Source organism: Eriocheir sinensis, chromosome 22 (genome assembly GCF_024679095.1).
Source record: "Eriocheir sinensis breed Jianghai 21 chromosome 22, ASM2467909v1, whole genome shotgun sequence".
Lineage (NCBI taxonomy): Eukaryota > Metazoa > Arthropoda > Malacostraca > Decapoda > Varunidae > Eriocheir > Eriocheir sinensis.
In genome coordinates, this window is record NC_066530.1 from 2,814,261 (window position 1) to 2,837,154 (window position 22,894).

A 22,894-nucleotide genomic window follows, 5' to 3' on the forward strand; every position below is an offset into this window, starting at 1 on the left:
GGGGAACGGGCCTTTGTCCAAAGACGAGGAAAAGATCGCTCCCCCTTGCACGAGGGAGCACGGGCCTTAGCCGACAGACCGACTCTATCGGCGATCGAAATCTAGCTGACCAAGTCGGTCTGTCGACGAGGACTGGCGTGTCTCTGATGGTCCTGTATAAATTCGGCTCTGACATCTGAATTTCCTGGGAGCCAAATCTTATCTAAGTTTCACCATATACTCATAGAAATTTAGCACTAAACTGTTTTTGTTAGGATAAATAGGTAACCTTAGGTTAAAAAGGTTTATGTTCTGATACAATATGTATTTTTATGAGGATATAACTTAGTAATATGTGGTTATACTGTAAATGTTAATTATGGTGTGGCACATGGGAACTGCATGGAATCATAGCTCATCAACCCAAACTTTATAGTCTTAAAGCAATGATTGCTTGTAATACCTATGCTTAGAAAACTGATAGGCTGAGAAAAAAAAGGAATTTTGATCGAAGTTAACCAGTAATAGGTTTGTCTCTCTACAGCATGACCTATTCTAAGTTCCTGGTAATAGTAGATAATTGGACTGCATCATTCTGAGGTTGTCCCACCTATTTTAACCAAAGCTGTGCCTCAACATTGTCTGGACAGTCGAAGCCTGAAAATGTGGACTCTGCCTCTTGCTTTTGCACTTTTGACCTTTATATAATTTTGAACAGGTGTGTAATACTAAATTTTCCTTAATTATGTGCAGTCATATTATCTAGAGCTCCCAAGCTATATGTTGCAATTTATATCTACACTATACCGTAGTCCGTATGCTACTATAATCTTAACAAACCTGACCTTCCATAACTAATATGAATCATGAAACTTCTCTCCAATAGTAACATTATGCTTAGGAGACAGTAAAATAAGATGGTCAAAATGTATGACAAAGAATACGCGCATCCAGACCTGTCCTCCCTCAGCCGATGGCTGGCTGACGTGGGGCTGTAACACACACTTCCTTCACCTAACAACCACTTGTGAAAAACTTGTACGTCTGCAGACTCTTGTAGACCTTCGTGTTGTTCATCTTGTAGTCGGGGTTGGGTAAAGAAACCAGAAAATAGCAGATGTCTGGTAGTGCCTCACTACTTGAACACATTTGTTCCTCTTCGATGGCGTATGAATCTTGATTAACACGTGTAGTTTTAATTTAGGTTCATATATCGCCCTGTCCACCACAAAACGTGAACATCAGTATCGAGAGTACTTCATTGGGGCTGAAAACTAAGGAAGTCCATAAGCAAGTCCGAGCGGGAGGGCTCACGGCCAACCACGTGGAGAGTTTGTTTACTAAAATGAGTAAATGACTACGAGATCACGTGATCGAAAACACTCTTTACCTAAAAGTAGTTTTCTTCCCTACTGTGAGCAATGCGAATGAATTGGCAAACATTATCTATACGTATGCGTCCGCCACTAACATACATGTACATATTCTCAGTTACCGGCACATAGGTTCAAGGTTTGACTAACCACTCAGTCATCAGGGAGTACTTTATAAGGGTTCAGAATCCCATTGGGGTCGAGTAGTTTCTTCATCTGTTTCATAAGCGTCACGGCACCTGCTGACTTGGAGTAGTGGATGGAGTTTCGCTTTAAGAACCCCAGACCGTGCTCGGCGCTTATGCTGCCGTTCACCTTCGATGTCCACTCATACAAGGCTGGTTCGATCTGCTTCAAGATATCCTACAAGAGACCAAACATCAAATTAACATAAATATATGCTCTGTGCACACGAACTATATCCATCAATTTTTATCCACCACAGGACAAACTGTTTTCCCTTCATTTTCCATTTTTCTCTGATCGTAAGAGTACTCCAACTTTCTCCAGCAAAGGCTCCAGTTTCACATTTCCACCTGGTTCTCTGTCTGTCCTGACTTCTACGATCCTTAATTGGGTTGCCACTCTGTTACTTTAGTTGTTCGTCAGTTCTGTCTTAAGTCCACGTCTTACTTTTAACTGCCATTCTATTTTTACTCTTAATTTGTTCTCTCGGCCATTATGTCCACTCACTTCTCTTCACACATCAAGGCACCGTCAGTCATAATTCTGTAGACATTTAAGGAGACGCAAACCATACTTCTCTGAAACTAAAACGGTTACAAGATGAGTCTTGATAAACAAATAAAGTTACATTCAATACACGAAGGCATTTCGGTAAATTAATTATCAAGATGACATTTATAGTAAAGGAGGGTGCATACGCCATAGCTGCGCGTGGCTGCGGTGCTCATCTCCGATCCGTTGTCCCTTTGAGCCTGTGGCAAGTCTCCTTGGCCTGTGGTGTGTAAAAACCGGTTACCTCGGGACACGGGCCAATGCGAAATCCGGGATTGCCACAGTTTACCTTCCCCAGGTTTCCCCAGGTATCCATTTACTGACCATCCCGAAAGGAAGGATGAACAGCTGGATGAGCTGCACGCCGATTGCTCGGGCTGGGATTCGAACCCGGGCCCGCGAAGTATATAGTAGCCAGGGACGCTGACCACTAGACCACGGAGGCGGACATTTATGAAGTCTACAAATTAATTTTCTCTGAGGCTAAAATTTCTTGTACTAAGACCATTCGGCAATGTGAAGCAATATGGAGAGCAAACAAAGTAAAATGGGAAGGATAGGATCCCCGACACAAACCATTCCTTGTCACACATTACAGGCTCTATGCGAGGAAATATAAGGCAGGGCATAAAGGACGCGAGACCATACCTCATCAAATTTCCTAGTGATAAGATTGAGGTGGAGGTTTCCGTCCCCGATATGTCCATAGCCACAGCAATGGATGACGTTAGTGTTAGGGCCTAGGAGCTCCCTCATGTCCTCCACCACCTTGTAGAAGTGGGTCAGAGGGATGGAGATGTCGTAACTGCAACATGATAAACGTTCAATGTTTACTGATGCTTTCACATTAACTAACTGTGTGTGATTAACTGGGTTCTAATGAGCTCTTATTTGCAACTGGTAATAGGGTTGTTGTTGTAACAGTAAAGCTTCATGTCAGGTCAAGAAAAATCTCGAGATGTAAACATACTGTGTGCCATTTCGAAAAACTGCAAGATTTTGGCTTGTGCTCACGGGTATGCAGTGGCAGTCTCAAATCGGTTCAATACGCTTAGAACCCCTGCGAACTCTGTAGCATTGTGTTATACCTTCAATTGTGAACCTTATCAGGCTACCCAGAATATTGATCGATTGATATATATCCCACTTTATCATTAAACAGTCTATCACTTCATGTAAATCCCTCAAAATATAGTCCTTTACTTTAACACCCATTGTACAGTCTTATGCCAACATCATACCCTTATTCTAAATGCTACTTAAATTCAGTGCATTTACACACACACACACACACACACACACACACACACACACACACTGAGTCACTAACAGGTAAAAGTAGCCATCGCATCTGAGGGCCTCAGGGATCCTCTCTCTCAGGCCCCAGATATGCAGCATCCTCGAGGACTCAGAGGCCACCGTGCCGTCAGCCACTATTCCTGACCCGAGAGCATCCTCCAGGAAAGTGTTCAGCTTCTCCTCGTCGTGTGTTCCATCTGAACCTGTGGACTTAGCATTAATTTTACAAGCTCTCCCTTCCTAGGCCGTTCACTTGACATCACTTCTACCAGTATCAGTCAGCTAGACCCCGTTCCCTACGAGCTATCTATGAACACTTCTGTAGATTAATGGATATACTTAACATATAAATTTTCTCTGTTACTATTAGTATGGAACAAGTAAGTACAGAAAAAGTTAACTGGAAGCGTGGAATTCAACAAATACATTTTTTATCCATTTTTTTTTCATAAACAAAGGCGAATGAAAAAGCGAAGAAAGCCTCCAGTTCTGGCACTCCCTCTCCTCACGATCAGTCCCTCGCCTGCCAGCTCCCTTTCATCAGTGCTCATACACTATCAATCTATTTTACTGATGGTCTCCCCTTAATACCCGCTCCTCATATCTCACCCTCGTACACTCACTTCATAGTCCTCATTTACTCTTATCGTAAGTCCAAACCATTTCAGAATGCCACACTGCACACATTCAAACACTTCACAATCCCCTTTCTTTGCTGTTACACCCACACCGAAACTTTCATACACATCCTCTTTACTTCCTCCACCCCATTGCCATACAACATGCTCTTCCTATAAGGCTCAAGCCATTAACAGAAATTACAAATCTTAATAAAACTGGTCATTTGAGTTCTACATATCTTTATCTAATGTGGTGACACTTATGAGCTAATGAAGTTTTTATGGTAACTTAAGAAAATTTCGAGTCACTATACATCCGAGACACAAACCTGAAGTCTCAATGAGCATATAATACTCATGCGAAGAAATCGGGACCTTCAGTTTCAAGTTTTTCTCCACAGCCTCAATAGACGATCTGTCGATTAATTCACAAGCGCTGAGGATCTCTCCCAGCTGCTTCTTGGCTGCCACGAAGGTCTCTAGCACATCGTCATACGTGTTGAGGCCCAGGAAGGCAAGATTTACAGCCTGTGGTCTAGGCGGACAGTTGATTGCAAGCTGGAAGGAGGGTTACGTTAGGCTTGGTTAGGCCTGGATGGGTTTTGGTTTATGCCCTCCTGCCCTTTCCAATGTACCATCTATACTACTCCACTTCCCCCCCCCCTACCCCTTTACTACGATGATACACCTTTCGATGTCAAAACTCAACCGTCAGCAATTCGATGACATACGTATGGATGTCATGGGGATCGACAGTGTTGTTTTGGCTCGCGTAGTCTCAGATAACATACGTGGACCGAGGTTCGAGTTGCACCGAAACACACTGGTCCTTCAACCATCGCCGAGTGGCGGAAGATTACCCACATGCTGCCCAGGTGATCAACCCAACTTCAGCGACTTTGTTCAAATGGTGCACCGGGGGGCAGTATGGACCAAGCCAGTCATATACCACAGCATCCGATACATAAAATATGCCTTTTTTTTTTTTTACGTCATGGCCCATTGCGCCGGTAGGCTTCTTCCCGGTGGATCCTGATGGTCGGTCCAAGGCTTCTTCCCGGTGGGGCCTGATGGTCGGCCCAGCCCGTTCTGGCGCAGGCGAGTGTTTATAGTGGCGCCATCTTGTATTGGCTCATGCTGCCCTCCCGGAGCTCATCTTTAATCCTAGAATCTAGAGTCCGGGTTGATAGGTGGTCTTCTGGACAGCATGTGGGTAGTTTTAAGCCACTCGGCGGCGGCTGAAAAATCCCAGCTTGGTGGCACCGGTCGGGGATTGAACTCGCGTCCTCCTGAACGCGGGGCCGTCTCGCTTTCCGTTCATCCACCGCCTCCCCACTGCGCCTGCGCCACTAACCGGCTGAGGTCGTCCTCAAAACAGTCTGCCGGCGCTAAAAGACCCCTTAAGGCAGCCTGCTGGCGCTACAGACGGCACGTAAAAACAAAAACAAAAAAAAAGGAATACTATGGGGTATAAGATGTCAAATTTGACTACGTCTTTGTGCCAGCGAATTTTGAACTATTCTTTTAGTTCTCGAAAATTACCTGTTTCTCTGGTACTTGTAATAATTACACTTCAATACAAGCGATACTATCGGAAATTTATGTATAAAATTTCCCCCCAGCAAATCATAGGTCATTAGGGAGGAATAATTCACTATTTGGTAAATTGCACTTCGGGTAAATAATAAAATCATTATAATTCAATTCAAATAAATTTGTGACCGTAAATCTTAAGTGGGAGAAACCATTACACCAGCGATTCCTGGTTGGTATAATGTCTGACGTGGCAATAAGTGACGCCAGCGTGTCATTACGAATCGATGCTTCACAGACGCTGACGACACGTACACTTGAGGCACAAAAACTCTCACTCGGATTTCAATCAGCGGCCCTTTAAAATCCTGCTTCCCGAGTTAATTTACCGTCTCGCTTTTCCACAACTTTTATGGTTATAATTTATATTGTACAAATGTATATACGTACTATGCTCAATGTAGCATAGATATACAATGCCCATGGGCCACAAGCACCTACAGGGCACTCAACCAGACGACTCTCATATCCACTACGCCTCACTCACTCCTTAACATCAGAGCTGAGTACATTGTATTGATTTCCCCGTGTGGTTTTCGGGCGATTAACATATCACCGAAATCCCTGTATAAATAGCGGATCAGTCATATAGGGAATTGATCTTTGAGACGCTCCACGCTGGTTCTACATCTGGACCAAGTGAGTATAGCCTACAGTTACTGAGTGGTAATTGGAGTTAGGGAGTGTTTATCTAACTTGAAGCGTGTCATTACGTATCTAACCAATTCATAATTCGTTCTGTGAAACTCCATTTATTTTCACAGATACTATAATCAATAAGTATGTAGTTGATCGCTCTCGTTTTATTTATATGGTTTATTCAGAGTTGCAAGCCAGCAGGTGTCACCACCGATTACGTCTTTGTTCCCACGAAGCTTGAACTATTCTTTAAATTATCGTAAATTACCTATGCTTCTCTAGGACTTGTAAACTTGAATACAATAAGTGATACTATTCTTAATAAAAATGTAGTTGATCACTCTCATGGTTTCATTTATTGGTAAACGAGACAAAATAAATTACTATTGGAAGCTTATCCTCATTTAAAGTCTTTCTTGCATGAAAGCACTGCCGAATCAAGCAGAATTAGACCTTTAAAAAATATATTCATATTACAATATTTGCTGAGTATCTGCTTTGGGTGTATCAGTCTCGCCTTTGACAAAATTTATCAGGAAACATTTTAGGGTGTTAATTATCTCGACAGAAACCATCCCAACACTAGGGCGATCAGGTAGCATCCAGTGTTTGGGTCTCCGTGAGGTCACTGGCTTCCGCCCCCAGCATGTTGCACTCCGCCCTCAACTGACTGCTGGTTGTTGTGTGGGGTGGATGCCTGCCGCTACAAGGAGGGTGGGCAGGTCAAAGGTGATGACGTTCAAGGCCAGGAGTTGAGGGCGGAGTGTAACACAATGGGAGCAGAAGTCAGTGACCCTCACGGAGATCCAAACAATGGATGCTACGGTTTCTGTCGAGATGCTAAACGCCCTAATGTTTCTTGATAAATTTCGTCGAAGGCGAGATCGACTGATACACCCAAAGCAGGTAACTCAGCGTATATTGTAATATACGTTCTTTTTAATTCAATTCTGCTTAATTTTAGAGGGCTTTCATGCAATAAAGATTGTTAATAAGGCGGGACTTGAACCTGGGTTCTCCAGGACACCTCGCCCGCACGCTGACCCACCACCACCACCTCCCCTAAGATTTAAGGTACGCGACACCAAGTAAAATTTTTTTTAAAAAACAGGCCACACCAATATCTACCTTAGTTACCATTCCGAGCGTTCCCTCCGAGCCGATGAAGAGGTGCTTGAGGTCATAGCCTGTGTTGTCTTTCTTCATCGTCTTCATGCAGTCGACCACTTCCCCCGAGGCCAGGACGGCTTCCACCCCCAGCACAGACCCGTGCAAGCTGCCGTACCGCAGCAGACGTAAGCCACCTGAGGTCAAGATTGCTCTTCATTAACGCGCTCATATCTCGTTTTCTACCTTACGATTTTTTTTTTTTACTAAACTTAAAACCTCTTGGGAAATAATTATTTTAATAGAAATGCTGCCGCGAGTTTTATAGAAAACATTAATAAATAATTTTTAAGATTCTCCGTCTGCTCAGACCCCCTTCTGGCCATCTTGGTGAAAAAGCATTCCATCCGTGGCATATCATGCAAGCAAAAACACATTACCTAACGAAATCAATGTCTCGGGCCCGGGTTCGAACAAGGCCACCTTGGTTCGAATCACGGCCCGGACAGTCGGCGTGCAGGTCACCCAGCTGTTTATCTTCCCTTTCCGGCTGGTCGATAAATGTGTACCAAGGGAAAGCTGGCGAAGGTAAGCTGTGGTAACCCGGATGTCGCACTGGCTCTGTAAAATGGGTTCTTTCCACCACAGGCTCAAGGGCCAATGCGACAGAGATGAGCACCGCGGCGACGCGCAGCTATCGTATGCCCCAAACTTTACCTTACTTAACCTTTGTCACATGACTGTCTTCATTCGAGTTGGCCGCTGCGGGATCAGCCCCGCCCCACACCTTGCCACGCACCCTCAACACCTCTCGCTTCCTCTCATTTGTCAGCTATTTACTACCTTTAAATTATTTTGATTAAATAATTGGATAATCCAATAAGGTCAGTGTTAAGATTGTTTCGTTTTTTTAGGATAAAGATTTTGTATAAATACCACGACACTTGACAACCTTGGAAATCCAACGTTGTCAAGTCGTCAATCTGTTATTATTGTTATGCCGGACGTGTTACTTGGGTTCCGTGTCGCCGTCAAGAGACTCCGTGGGAGGGAGATATGTAAACACTTTGCACAGCTTCTGTAGTTTAATATTCTTCCTTAGTAGTACACTTCACTTTGACTCTTCACTTACCACTAGCTAACTATGACTGGGACTGGCACTCTCTCGCCCTCTTCTCCTATATATATCCAGAACAGTACAGTCTAGAATGTTACAGTATATTTTAGATCATACAAGAACATGTAGCAAAAATATGTGCGAGTTGGCAACTCTTCCCGCCTGGTGCCTGGCGAACGGGGCCTTGCTCCCCGCCCCCCTGCTCGCTCCTCCCGGAGCTTTCTAGAGGCCCATGGACGCCGGGGGAAGCTTCCAGCACAACATTATCATAAAAACGAAACAATTATAACACTATGACATTATTGGATTATCCAATTATTTAATTAAATTAATTGAAAGGCAGTAAATAGCTGACACATGAGAGGAAGCGAGAGGTGTTGAGGGTGTGTGGCAGGGTGCGGGGCGGGGCTGACCCCGCAGAGGCCAACATTCCACCGGCCAGTTTCAAATGGAAGTACTATAATCGTGTCGTACAAGCAATAAGATTCACAACGAAAAATCCACATCCTAAATCCATTTTTTTCTGATCGGAGTTTTGAACGAAGTGTGAGGAGAAATTGACGACCTCACCCTAAAGAAACACCTAGAGTAACGTACCTGCATTTGTCGACACATTGCCTCCAATATGACAGCTGCCCTTTGCTCCGAGATCTAAGGGAATCATTAGCCCATATTCGCTGACGTGCTGGTCAAGGGTCTCCAGGACACACCCAGGCTGGCAGGTGACAACTCCCGACCACGTGTCTACATTTTCAATCTTATTCATAAGGTTCGTAGAGATGATGATTTCATCAAATACTGGAACGCCTCCTCCTGCCAGCCCAGTGTTGCCGCCTGTTGGGGTGAGATGAAGGATGACGGGTTAAAAAAGCTAATTTAAAGGGATTTGGTAACATTATTTTGCACAATAGTTACGTAGTTTGAAATTAATGAAAGTGGGTCAATGTGGATCAACTGCTATGTTTGTTTTTTAGATGTCGGCTTTATTTAAAGCCAACAAATTCAGATTTCATATAACAATCTAGTGAATAATATACCTCCCCTCTTCATCATTGACTCCACTTCCCAAAGAGGAAGAGAAGGGAGTTAATCAGGCCATGTGGCCCTTCAAAAAATTCTGATAACGTGTTCCAAGTAAAAACAGTTGAGAGGAGGTTCCCGTTCTTAACCCCAATAACCTTCTTGCCGTCTTTTAAAACACGCAGGGTGTAGACTGAGTAAGACACAGGGGACGTGTGTGGCCCTTTACTAGTGACGCCCTGGTACAAACTGAACTATAGGGGTGGGCAGCTAACGGTATCAGTACCGGTACTAACGGTACCAGCTAAACGGTACGGTACCGGTACCTGATTGCTTGGTACCGGTACCAGATTGCTCGGATTTATTTACTGGACTTATTGATAATTCTTCACGTCCGATTCTTTTTTAGGTTGCTACTAAATATTGTTATTGTTATTAGACTATGATCGAGTACATCCGTAATAACTATACATGCTATTTTTTATCGAAAAAATAAATATTCACTTCATTCAGAGAGAGAGAGAGAGAGAGAGAGAGAGAGAGAGAGAGAGAGAGAGAGAGAGAGAGATCACCACTCAGTGAGTGGATATCTCGGTGATATGGGTACTTGATCATAGTCTAATAACAATAACAATATTTATTAGTAACCTAAAAAAGAAAAAGAATCGAACATGAAGAATTATCCAGTAACTCCAATAATTAAATAAAATAATAAAATAATGGAAACGGGAGCTGTGATGGAAACGGAAAGCAGGACAAAATGGTGGGAACTTGGAGAGACGGTCAGCGAGGCAGTGACTCAGCGTCTCCACACAGGGCCCATACCGCGTGATACCACATGGAGGCGGGCGAGCGCCGAGCGTCACTAAGATCCAAACGGTACCGGTACTAGCGGCAATGCGCAGTGCCGAGTGATTATGACGCTTCCCGGCACCCAAGTGATCATGAGGCTTCGCGGTACCAGGTACCGCTACCGGGTACCGCGAAGAATCGATTCCTCGCGGTACCCGGTACCGGTACCTGGTACCGCGAAGCTTCATGATCACTCGGCACTGCGCATTGCCGCTAGTACCGGTACCGTTTGGATCTTAGTGACGCTCGGCGCTCGCCCGCCTCAATGTGGTATCACGCGGTATGGGCCCTGTATGGAGACGCTGAGTCACTGCCTCGCTGACCCACCATTTTGTCCTGCTTTCCGTTTCCATCACAGCTCCCGTTTCCATTATTTTATTACTTGATTTATTTATTGGAGTTACTGGATAATTCTTCATGTCCGATTCTTTTTCATTTTTAGGTTGCTAATAAATATTGTTATTGTTATTAGACTATGATCGAGTACATCCATAATAACTTAATATATACATGCTATTTTTTTTTCGAAAAAATAAATATTCACTTCATTCAGAGAGAGAGAGAGAGAGAGAGAGAGAGAGAGAGAGAGAGAGAGAGAGAGAGAGAGAGAGAGAGAGCTCTCTTTTCAGGAAATTTATTTGGGAATTTCATCAGAAGTCATAGAGATAAAAAAAAATACTCCTTCGGGTACCGGTACCGATACCGGTACTAACGGTACCTGAGTTTTCGGTACCGGTAATACCGGTACTCAAATTAACGGTACTTGCCCATCCCTACTGAACTACTGAAGTGGCGGGAACACGGCCCGCTGTTGCCACAACAATACCCAACATATCGTACACAGGGATATAGAGGTATTATTATTAGTAGTAGTAGTATCGTATTAGTATCAGTATTATCATATAATATCATTATTATGCTTCGTTCCATTTAGTGGTTCAGTTGTCACTGGTTCAACTCTCCTAGAACCCAGTAGACCACAGAACAAAGGCATTTTCCGCTCCTCCCTGTCTGATGTTAGTGCCTTCCATCCTGCTCCAGCAAAGATTCAAATTTGATCTCCCCACTTACTTTGCTGTTGAACCTGATGTCACGGCTGTTCGTAGGTTGCTGCTCTGCTGTTGCTCTGGTTGACCATCTGTTATTAGTTCTACTCATGATATGACTTGTCTATGACATGGCTGGCCATTCTTAATTGTCATTAAAATATCTTCAATTTTGGCCAGTCCCCTGCAGCACATTTTCTCTCCACCAAGCTTTTTTGTGTCCATTCCTTTTTGCTTTGCATCAACACGAATATTACACAAGGAACATCATACAACAGGCTGACACACACACACACACACACACACACACACACACACACACACACACACACACACACACACACACACACAAACACACACACACACACAAAGGTGAAAAATATAAACCTTAACTCACAACTTGCCTTGGGGACACACGGCAAGTCTGTGTTGGTTGCAGTGGGCCAGCAGGATGGTGGACACTTCCTCGGTGGTCTTGGGCTTGAGGAGGACAGAGGACGCCCCACGGACAGTTTCGAACCAGTCTGTGTTGTAGCCCTCCAGCTCGGCCTCCCCCAGGATGATACGATGTGGCCCCAGGAGGTCAGTGAAAAACTTAATATTGTCTTTGCTAACTTGGCCATACTCTCCTCTCTTCACCTGATACCTGAAAATGATGATGACAAAGGGTGAGAATTAAATATTGTCTTCTATCAACCCGCGTGGAGGTGTAAAATTTGATGTTTTTCCTACTGTGCAAATGGAGAAACAGAGGCATGAAGTCATTGAGAGTAAGGTAGATTAATTTCATGTCTGCTAACTGACTCAACACTTGCTACCTTGAATCACAAATAATGTACCGAACATAATCAGTGAAACGACATTGTCACACCTTCCACTACCCAAAGCTCACTGACTTTTTACCATAATTTGGAGACAATAAGCTAATGTATTGGCGAGTTGCAATCTCGGTGAATATCTAAATTCCTTCACGAAAAAGCGACGGCGTTGGGATACTTGTGATTAGCTTGTAGGCTACAGCTCTTTGTACGAAGAGGTTAAGTTCGTAAGACCGAGGGGTGTAGCACTTTGAATCATAAAGAATGTACATGATCAACGCCCTCAGACTACTGGTGTGGAATTCAATGTCTTTGCTAACATGGACAAATAAAAAGGCAGGTCAGTGATGGTGAGGTCGATGAAAAATTTATTGTTCTCCAAACTTTTATATACAGTCAAACCTCACCATTTGCGCATATATGGGCGGTCTGAAGGTGCGCAAATGGCGAATGCGCAAATGGCGAATTTAATAACCTATGGAGAAAAATACATATGGGTGGTCACGGCCCAACCCCCCCCCCCCTACCTGCAAAAAAAAAAAAAAAAAAAAGTCTGCTGGCAGGAAACACGTCATACTCACGGCCAATCTCTCGCTTTTTTCTTCCACTGTCCACCTTTTCAATCACTTCCACCTGTGCTATAGTTATCATCGGGTTCTTCCGGGGTTTAGGCTTCGATGACGCTGCGTGCAGCATGATGGTGGTGAAAAGGTGAGGCAGAAAACATCGAATAATCGCAGTCACCACGAGACGAGGAGAGGCGATCGGGTTATGGCGGGAAACGACATGTTGCGTGCTTTGGCAGTGTTCTTCACTGGCGGCAGAGGGCGCGCGGATGATAGACAGCTGTAGCTCGCCAACGGACGCCATTTTGCTGCCAGAACAGCTTGTACACGTCCTCAGAAGATCAGCGGACGCCATTTTGCTGCCAGAACAGCTAGTAAACGTCCTCAGAAGATCAGCGGACGCCATTTTGCTGCCAGAACAGCTAGTAAACGTCCTCAGAAGATCAGAAGACGCCATTGTGCTGCCAGAACAGCTAGTAAACGTCCTCAGAAGATCAGAAGACGCCATTGTGCTGCCAGAACAGCTAGTAAACGTCCTCAGAAGATCAGCGGACGCCATTTTGCTGCCAGAACAGCTAGTAAACGTCCTCAGAAGATCAGCGGACGCCATTTTGCTGCCAGAACAGCTAGTAAACGTCCTCAGAAGATCAGCGGACGCCATTGTGCTGCCAGAACAGCTAGTAAACGTCCTCAGAAGATCAGCGGACGCCATTTTGCTGCCAGAACAGCTAGTAAACGTCCTCAGAAGATCAGCGGACGCCATTTTGCTGCCAGAACAGCTAGTAAACGTCCTCAGAAGATCAGCGGACGCCATTTTGCTGCCAGAACAGCTAGTAATCGTCCTCAGAAGATCAGCGGACGCCATTTTGCTGCCAGAACAGCTAGTAAACGTCCTCAGAAGATCAGCGGACGCCATTTTGCTGCCAGAACAGCTAGTAAACGTCCTCAGAAGATCAGCGGACGCCATTTTGCTGCCAGAACAGCTAGTAAACGTCCTCAGATCAGCGGACGCCATTTTGCTGCCAGAACAGCTAGTAAACGTCCTCAGATCAGCGGACGCCATTGTGCTGCCAGAACAGCTAGTAAACGTCCTCAGATCAGCGGACGCCATTTTGCTGCCAGAACAGCTAGTAAACGTCCTCAGATCAGCGGACGCCATTTTGCTGCCAGAACAGCTAGTAAACGTCCTCAGATCAGCGGACGCCATTTTGCTGCCAGAACAGCTAGTAAACGTCCTCAGATCAGCGGACGCCATTTTGCTGCCAGAACAGCTAGTAAACGTCCTCAGATCAGCGGACGCCATTTTGCTGCCAGAACAGCTAGTAAACGTCCTCAGATCAGCGGACGCCATTTTGCTGCCAGAACAGCTAGTAAACGTCCTCAGATCAGCGGACGCCATTTTGCTGCCAGAACAGCTAGTAAACGTCCTCAGAAGATCAGCGGACGCCATTTTGCTGCCAGAACAGCTAGTAAACGTCCTCAAGATCAACGGACGCCATTTTGCTGCCAAAAACAGCTAGTAAACGTCCTTAGATCAGCGGACGCCATTTTGTTGCCAGAACAGCTAGTAAACGTACTTAGATCAGTGGACGCCATTTTGTTGCCAGAACAGCTAGTAAACGTTCTCAGAAGATCAACGGACGCCATTTTGCTGCCAGAACAGCTAGTAAACGTCCTCAGAAGACCAGCGGACGCCATTTTGATGCCAGTGAGACGCCGTTACTATAGCGGCGAGGTGCGGAAATGGCAAGACCACCTTCGCAAATGGTGGGATGATGGCCGCAAATTAATGCCGCGCAAATGGCGAGGGCGCAAATGGTGAGGTTTTACTGTACTTTCCTTTCTTCACCTGATACCTGCGGCTTAATTGACAGTACATGGAGTCAGTGGAAGACTTTGCATGGAAGTCTAGACACCACATACTGCCAGAAGTTATAGGACATGATGCTGACTGATAGACGATGTAAAGGACTGATAACTAAGGACTTACGTAGAGACTTACTGTTGAGACTGATGACTTGATGTAGACGGTTGATAACTTCCTATAGGGGCTGATAGACTTGATGTAGACGGTTGATAACTTCCTATAGGGGCTGATAGACTTGATGTGGAGGGTTGATAACTTCCTATAGGGGCTGATAGACTTGATGTGGAGGGTTGATAACTTCCTATAGGGGCTGATAGACTTGATGTGGAGGGTTGATAACTTCCTATAGGGGCTGATAGACTCGATGTGGAGGGTTGATAACTTCCTATAGGGGCTGATAGACTTGGTGTGGAGGGTTGATAACTTCCTATAGGGGCTGATAGACTTGATGTGGAGGGTTGATAACTTCCTATAGGGGCTGATAGACTTGATGTGGAGGGTTGATAACCCTCGGTCACCCCGCGCCTGTGCCTTCGCTACCTCGTTCTCCTCCAAGCCACGAGAACTCACCAACAAACTCCGGGGACAGGCGTACAAGGGAAGAAGGAGTCAACGCACCTGCCGTCCGCGGCAACGCACCTGCCGTCCGCGGCAACGCACCAGGCGCCAGCTACAAGCATCTCACAAGTCGCCACCTACGTGCAACTCACAAGGCGCCAGCTACAAGCATCTCACAAGTCGCCACCTACGTGCAACTCACAAGGCGCCAGCTACAAGCATCTCACAAGTCGCCACCTCCGTGCAACTCACAAGGCGCCAGCTACAAGCATCTCACAAGTCGCCACCTACGTGCAACTCACAAGGCGCCAGCTACAAGCATCTCACAAGTCGCCACCTCCGTGCAACTCACAAGGCGCCAGCTACAAGCATCTCACAAGTCGCCACCTACGTGCAACTCACAAGGCGCCAGCTACAGGCATCTCACAAGTCGCCACCTACGTGCAACTCACAAGGCGCCAGCTACAAGCATCTCACAAGTCGCCACCTACGTGCAACTCACCAGGCGCCAGCTACAAGCATCTCACAAGTCGCCACCTACGTGCAACTCACCAGGCGCCGGCTACAAAGCAACTCTACAGGCGTCCAGCCTCCAAGCCTCGAGCACACCAGCAGCAACTCTACAGGCGTCCAGCCTACAAGCCTACAGGCTACGGGCACCTCTACAGGCGTCCAGTCTACAAGCCTCGAGCACATCAGCTACAAGCAACTCTACAGGCGTCCAGCCTACAAGCCTCGAGCACACCAGCTTCAAGCAACTCTACAGGCGTCCAGCCTACAAGCCTCGAGCACACCAGCTTCAAGCAACTCTACAGGCGTCAAGCCTACAAGCCCCGAGCACACCCTTCGGCCTACGCAGCCGAACGCGAGGGCCACAATCTACAAGCCGCTCCCCCGCTTCAAGCCAGCACTGCTACGAACACTGCAAGCCACTCCACGATACGGCGGAAGTATTCACACCAGCAAGGAGGAGGCACGCCCCGCTGACCTTGGGACACCCCGCATGCCCCTCGCTCCGCAGCTGGCGGCACCACCGCCGCTGCCGGGAGCATCGGCCCAAACCTCTTCCGGCAAACAGTCAGCAAGGGTACCCGCGGCCATCTCCCGGTGACTGCAAGCTGTTCCCACTACCGTTTCTTGCTCGGCGTCTTCTCAAGAGGTTACCCACCCTAGTCGTCTTATCTGCCACAGCCGCCCATCTCTTACTATCACAAGGACGACGCGGCCATCATACGTCTGGCGGCAGTGTACCGGCTCCCGCAACCGCGGCCGCTCAAATTGCTGGGTCAGCAGTTTTTCAACCTCCATGGCGAGTCCTCCGATGTCAGCCCATCCCTCACCTCTCACCGCCGCTGTGGCCGCGGCCGAGGTTTCCTGACGCGCCTACAACGACTGCACGTCCCCCAGGGCATCACAAGCCGTCGCCCTCTCCACTACATCAGCTGATTAATCTTGGTATTTGTGGATATTCCATTCTTGTCCCAATTTGCCGACTCGGCTCATTTTCATTTTTATCCGTGCAGAGGCATGATTTTTTTTATTTCTGTGTTCCTAACACTGTTCTTCAGTCATAATTGTGAGAGTAACGTTCATTCCTATACGATATTGATTCTTTCTTATAGTTTGCTAGCGAGTCTATTGAGTATAGTGTGAGTTCCCTTATCAAAGTTAATCTTCATCAGTGTGCCCTGCCTCCGTTTTCTTTTCACCGCTCGAGAGAAAACGTGAGCTTCAATGGTATACTCACTTAACATACCACTTTGTTTATATAGTTATTCTTTCATTATACCCATATCATTAGGGCATTCCATTATAACCTTAACTTCTATTACGTTTATACAGGCACCTTGCTAGCCATTCTTTCTTGCCTTTTTAGGGTTTTCAATGCAAACTATTCATTCCTACACGTTCCGTTTATTGGTTCATATTTACAGCTATCAACATATGCTCCTCTTTTGTGAATGGTTTACACCATAGTATGAACAAAGACACTCTCGCTAAACTCGGCGACACCTTTAAACAGTTGGCTCGTCCTTCAAGTGAGGAGGAATTGGAGCAAGGTGCAAACACCGGTGATTTAAATGTGGTGAATTTGCGATCGGGGGCTACGTACTCTTCCCTCCCAAGGGATAGCGCCCCTTCACCTTCAGAATCGTCTGAATACTTAACCCCAACTCGGCCGAACACAATGCCTGTCGATCCACCTCCCCCTCCTCCTCCTGGGGCCCCACACCACTTCCCCCCGCCCCCGATTCGGGTCATTCCAACTCACGCCAGTATTCGACAATTCTCGGGAGGCGAGACCGATTTTTCGGCGCGACAGTTTTTAGATTTGTGTGAATCTGCCATCGTAAATTCCTCCATTACGGAAGATCATGATAAAATCGCTTTCATTCGGTCACGGTTACTTACAGGCTCTCGGGCACTGAATTTGATGCAGTCCTCAGCGTTCGCTTCGGGGGACATTGGTGTAAACTATGAGGTTTTTAAAGGGAATTTCATTAAAATCTTCGGGGGCGGGAGTAAACCAAGTATCGTTAGACAGATGGCACACACGGTTGAGTCCCTCCAAAAAAATTCCTCAACAAAGCCGATTTGGGACGCCATGATTGAGGCCAATCAGCTGGCGGTTGACTGTGTCAAGAGCCTGGAAGACGCGCTCTGGCTTCCAGGGGGCTGTATGCAAAAGCACCAGGTGAAGACAGCTTTCGAGTTGTTTTTTTACTTATTTCATATTTCAGAGAAGAACCGCCGTTCTGCCCTCCCTTTGGCCTTCAAACCGAGCGGGAAGTTGGTTGACTTCGTCTCAGAGTTAGAGGTCAAGGTTCAGGAACACCCTCACCATCAACCCCTCGCGACGGCAGCAGCATTGCAAGCACAAAGTAAGGCATCTCTCACCTGTAGTTTTTGCAAACTATCAGGACATTCTGAACATTCTTGTTTCGCGAAACGTAGGGAATCAACACATTCGAGACGGGGCTCAGATAGGAGGTCGGAAGGTTACAGGGGCAGGCATCATTCATCACACAGGAACCCTAGGCCAAACCATCAGCGGAAGGCTGCCTTTTGCCATATCCACGGGAATTGTTTTTATGATTCAGACAGTTGTTCTGCAATACAAAAGGCCAAGGAGGAACAGAAGTACAAGTCCTCAGGGGACAGTAAACCACACTCCTCTTCTCAGAATAAAAAGACATGACTTCGTGACAGCCCCGAGGCGTACATCCAAGTGTCCCTTAAGGAAAATACTAATTGGGAGCAACTTGACTCCGTCATTGCCGCCTTGGGACGGACAAGCATAATTGCCCTCCCTTGCAAGGTGGGCAACACTTCCCTCACCTTAGCGGTTGACACAGGTGCCACAGTCAATGTCATATCCGACTCCGCTTACAGGTCACTGCCACGACAAGCGAGTGGGGAAAATTGGCCGCTCCAAGAGAACGACCTGAATGTGATAGGCGTGACGGGCACCACTTTGGGAATCCTTGGGCGAATACCACTAACAGTCAGCTTACATGAAAAGTATGTCCCTTTCGAGATTTCTTTTATGTCTCTAGCAGGTTTGCTTTACATGTGGATGGGATCTTAGGATTGAACGCCATGAAAGACCTGCACATCGCCATAAACCCTGTAAGCAACGCGATCGTGTATCAAGGCCGACGCATACAGGGATGGTCAATCCATCGCCTCTGTCAACTGTAATCTCACCTCAGAGGTGGAAAATGACCAACCCACCACAGACTCAGGGGCTGCCACCGCCCAAGTGTCCCTCTTACGGTCAAACCACACGAAACCATTGCAGACTTGTGGCGGACAGTAACGGCAGTCGTAGAAGGTCCTCATATAGTTCCGGATCGTGCTGCAAAACTTGTTAAAATCCGTTTGCCTAACGCCCTCCGGCGGGCAGTGATGTGTATCGACGGAGTTCTCACGTACACCGCGTGACGGTGGAGGTAACTCTTGCAACAGTCAAGGAGGGAGGTTTTGCAGAGGCATTGGTAATAAACACGTCTGGATCCCTGTATCCTTAAAACACGGTGTTCGATTATGCCAGTGTCTAGTGTATGGGTGAAATGTCGCCCCAGAACCAGCTGAATACCCTTCAGCCCAAGTTTCAGGCATATCCTCGGCGTGTCAGGCTTCTCCCGAACAAGACACAGCTCATTTAGAGGCGTTCCTAAAAGTTGCACACTATTCCGAAATTAAGCCAACCTTAGTCCAGCTTCTGGAGCATTATCGGGGCGCTTGCTCTACCAGGCGAGCCGCTTGAGTTACGCAGTGTGCTGAACACCACATTAAGTTAAAACCCAATACAAATCCTGTATATATCAATGCGTACAAGCTCCCCACAGTCAGAGGGAGGTGGTGCAACAACTTATCTCTGAAATGTTAGAACAAGGTGTCATCAAAGAATCGAATTCCCGTGGAATTCGCCCTTGTTCCTGGTTCCAAAGAAAGACGGCTCTTATCGTCCTGTGATTGATTTCCGGCGTGTGAACACCGCGACCGTGGATGATCATTTTCCGCTTCCCGTTCTTAGAGATCTTCTGATGTGTCTCGGTAGAGGAAATAAAGTCTTTACGAGTCTTGATCTGGTCAGTGGCTACTGGCAACTGCCCATGGCCCCGAGTCACGTGAAATAACGGCTTTCAGCACGCCTCATGGCCACTATGAGTGGACGAGGATGCCGTTCGGGCTCAAAGGAGCTCCCTTGACCTTCCAAAGGACAATGAACAGTATTTTTGGTGACTTGCTGGGCAACTCTGTCTATGTGTATTTAGACGACATCATCATAGCAAGTAAAGACGTGCATGCACACATGGAAACACTAAAAGCAGTCCTACACAGACTTCAAGAGGTCGGATTAAAGCTCAAAATCACCAAATGTGAATTTTTAAAGCCTCGGATCAAGTTCTTGGGGCATGTCGTGGACGAATTCGGCATCCACACAGTGGACGACAAAATAAAGGCTATTGCCGAGTTCCCTCAGCCAACGTCTGCGGACAAGGTACGGTCTTTCTTGGGTGTCGCAGGTTATTACAGGCCTTTCATTTGGTTTCATTTGGTTGGTTGGTGCGTGGAGGTCACCTTGACATACGTGACCAATTGTAACAATTATTTTCCAACCTGTAACTCGCCACTCCTTCACGAGAGTCCGACTGACACACAACGACAGTCGCTCTCGCTCCGTCGCTTCTTGTACATAAAGGCTACGAATATAATTCGCCTTAAGGAAGCTGAAGTCTTAATCAACACCCTTTAAACGCCCCCCGACAAGACCGTTACAATAGGGGCTGATAGACTTGATGTAGACGGTTGATAATTTCCTATAGGGGCTGATAGACTTGGTGTGGAGGGTTGATAACTTCCTGTAGGGGCTGATAGACTTGATGTGGAGGGTTGATAACTTCCTATAGGGGCTGATAGACTTGATGTGGAGGGTTGATAACTTCCTATAGGGGCTGATAGACTTGATGTAGGCGGTTGATAACTTCCTATAGGGGCTGATAGACTTGATGTGGAGGGTTGATAACTTCCTATAGTGGTTGATGCACGATAAAGAGCAATCCATTCACAAACCTTTTAGATGTGAGCTCACACTTCCTATGGCATGATGACGTGTGTAAGAAGCTCCACCGGAGAGCGTTAGCTGTCGAGCCTGACGACACTCTGGTCGATCGTGAGGCCAGCAGGGTCAACAGGACTCGCCTTACTTCCTTCACTCCAAACATCAGAAACCTGAGAGATAGTGAACTAGACAGAATAATCCTTAAGGAATGGTATCTATGTAGGTTATGTAATGTTAGGTTATTTTTTTAAATATACACATAAAGGTGAATGGAAACACTTTTCTGGGCTGCTTGGCAAATAACTGCACGGCATTGATCGTATTCACCAAGCATTTATTAGTGAATACCCTAACCCAAAACGGAAATGAAATTATAGAAATCTACATAATCAAGGACCACATGCACGTACGGTGTGAGCCGTAGCAGAGGCAATGTCATGCTTAGTGCCTACTACTGGACAGTGGAGTGGACTAGAGTGGTCTAGAAGCATCACACGGTCAGCAAGCAAACCACCGAGACCATCTTTGGAACATGGGGGAGAGTGGGACACAGTGGGACAAAAAAGTAGCATTATAATTATTTTATTTGAAGTGAGATATTGGGCAAAACCGATCACCATTCAATATCAATAAGCACATGCAAAAGAAATGATCGAGTAACTTGGTTGAAAGATCTGTGGTCCGCAAGAAATCATATTTTTTTCCCCACTATGTCCCACTTTGGGGTACAGTGGAACAAAAACTGGGGCACACTGGGACATTACTAGTTTACATTTATGAAACCAAAATTGAAATAAAATTTGAGGTATGCACTTTGTCTCTTCGTTGTACTACAGGTTAATGACATGTATACTGTACGTGGCTTAGAGAGGATGGCCATAGTCACTGAACTTGATGGAAACCACATCCTGGGCATGTGAAGAGACGAATTTAATTGATTTCTGCTTTTTTTCAAAGAGGAAACTTTATAGTCTCTCTTATCATCTTTCCTCATTGTTACAAGGCCCACATGATATTTCTTGTGTGTATTGTCAAACTACAAAACTACAAACTACCCGAGCCGACCCTGCTCATCGGGTTGTTTGTAATGAGGCAATCCTGAGTGGAGGAGGTAAAGGGGTCGCCCACAGAGTTCGTGGATTGAGCAAGTCGATAGATCCTGCCAGTAGGCACATAGGATGAGAAGGGGGCCTGCATGGAGACTTGCCTGGAGGGACCCCCGGGCTTGGCGTCGTAGGGTGGCGAGGCGAAGAGTCCCCAGGCATATGCCCCCACTGACTGATTGATACCTACCTATAGCTATAGCCTAATATATAAAATATATACATGCAGTCTCATATACTATAATAGCTATATAATATTGAATATATAACCAATAAAAGCAATATTGCATAGTGTATAGTATAGTACTTATGATACATATCTCTACCACGTTACTTTAGGTCACAGCGAGACAGGGTCCCACTGTGCCACATTCTAGTGTCCCAAGGCGCCAGATGCAAAGGCCAAGGGCAAAGGCAAGTCAGTTACAAACAACCAGAAAAACACGTGGTACCTAATATGAGCTCCTCATCATGCCGACATAGTTGTCATACTTTGGCAATTATTATGTGAAAGTTTTGTGCGGTATATACATAATTATGATACTCCAATACTTACACAGAGAATATTTTTGTTTGTAGAAAGAAGGACCTCAAGCACAGAGGGCCTGGAGCAGCACACACCCCTTACCAGTGCCAGTAGAGGCACTCACTGGCGGGTGGTGAGTGACAGGAGTGGGTCGTGGGAGTATTAAGAGCAGAGGTACAGTCAGAAGTGTTGTCTACCCGTGTCTCTGACTTTTATTTACTAGTTAAGCTTCACTCATTAGGCCACGGCTTGCCTCTTGACTGTTCGTGCTCTCTGATTGGTCCTCCTCCTCCACTCTCTCTCTCTCTCTCTCTCTCTCTCTCTCTCTCTCTCTCTCTCTCTCTCTCTCTCTCTCTCTCTCTCTCTCTCTCTCTTCTACACACACACACACACACACACACACACACCACTACAGTAAAGGAAGCAGCTCAAGGGGCAAAATAAATGGGGAAAAAGTATGTCAATCACTGCTTCTACGTATAAAAGAAAGCATAGATGAGCGAC

The 22,894-nt window shown here is 46.2% G+C and overlaps 1 protein-coding gene across 4 annotated transcripts; it reads right to left on the reverse strand.

The window, feature by feature from the left end:
- Positions 1 to 103: 103 nt before the first annotated feature.
- Positions 104 to 22,677, reverse strand: LOC127001938 (D-2-hydroxyglutarate dehydrogenase, mitochondrial-like). 4 transcript variants are annotated; one of them, XM_050867201.1, is made up of 9 exons: positions 21,172 to 21,952; positions 20,773 to 20,931; positions 11,788 to 12,029; positions 9,063 to 9,299; positions 7,379 to 7,545; positions 4,339 to 4,567; positions 3,421 to 3,592; positions 2,739 to 2,895; positions 104 to 1,715 (listed from the first exon to the last, which is right to left on the reverse strand). In XM_050867201.1, the coding sequence occupies exons 1-9, from the start codon at positions 21,198 to 21,200 to the stop codon at positions 1,506 to 1,508; spliced, it is 1,602 nt and encodes a 533-aa protein (XP_050723158.1). In that variant the 5' UTR covers positions 21,201 to 21,952; the 3' UTR covers positions 104 to 1,505. The 4 variants fall into 4 exon arrangements, with proteins under 4 accessions (XP_050723158.1, XP_050723160.1, XP_050723157.1 ...); XM_050867200.1 differs by having other exon boundaries at positions 123 to 1,715; positions 7,370 to 7,545; positions 21,172 to 21,946; XM_050867202.1 differs by lacking the exon at positions 21,172 to 21,952 and adding an exon at positions 22,421 to 22,677 and having other exon boundaries at positions 126 to 1,715; positions 7,370 to 7,545.
- Positions 22,678 to 22,894: the final 217 nt, after the last annotated feature.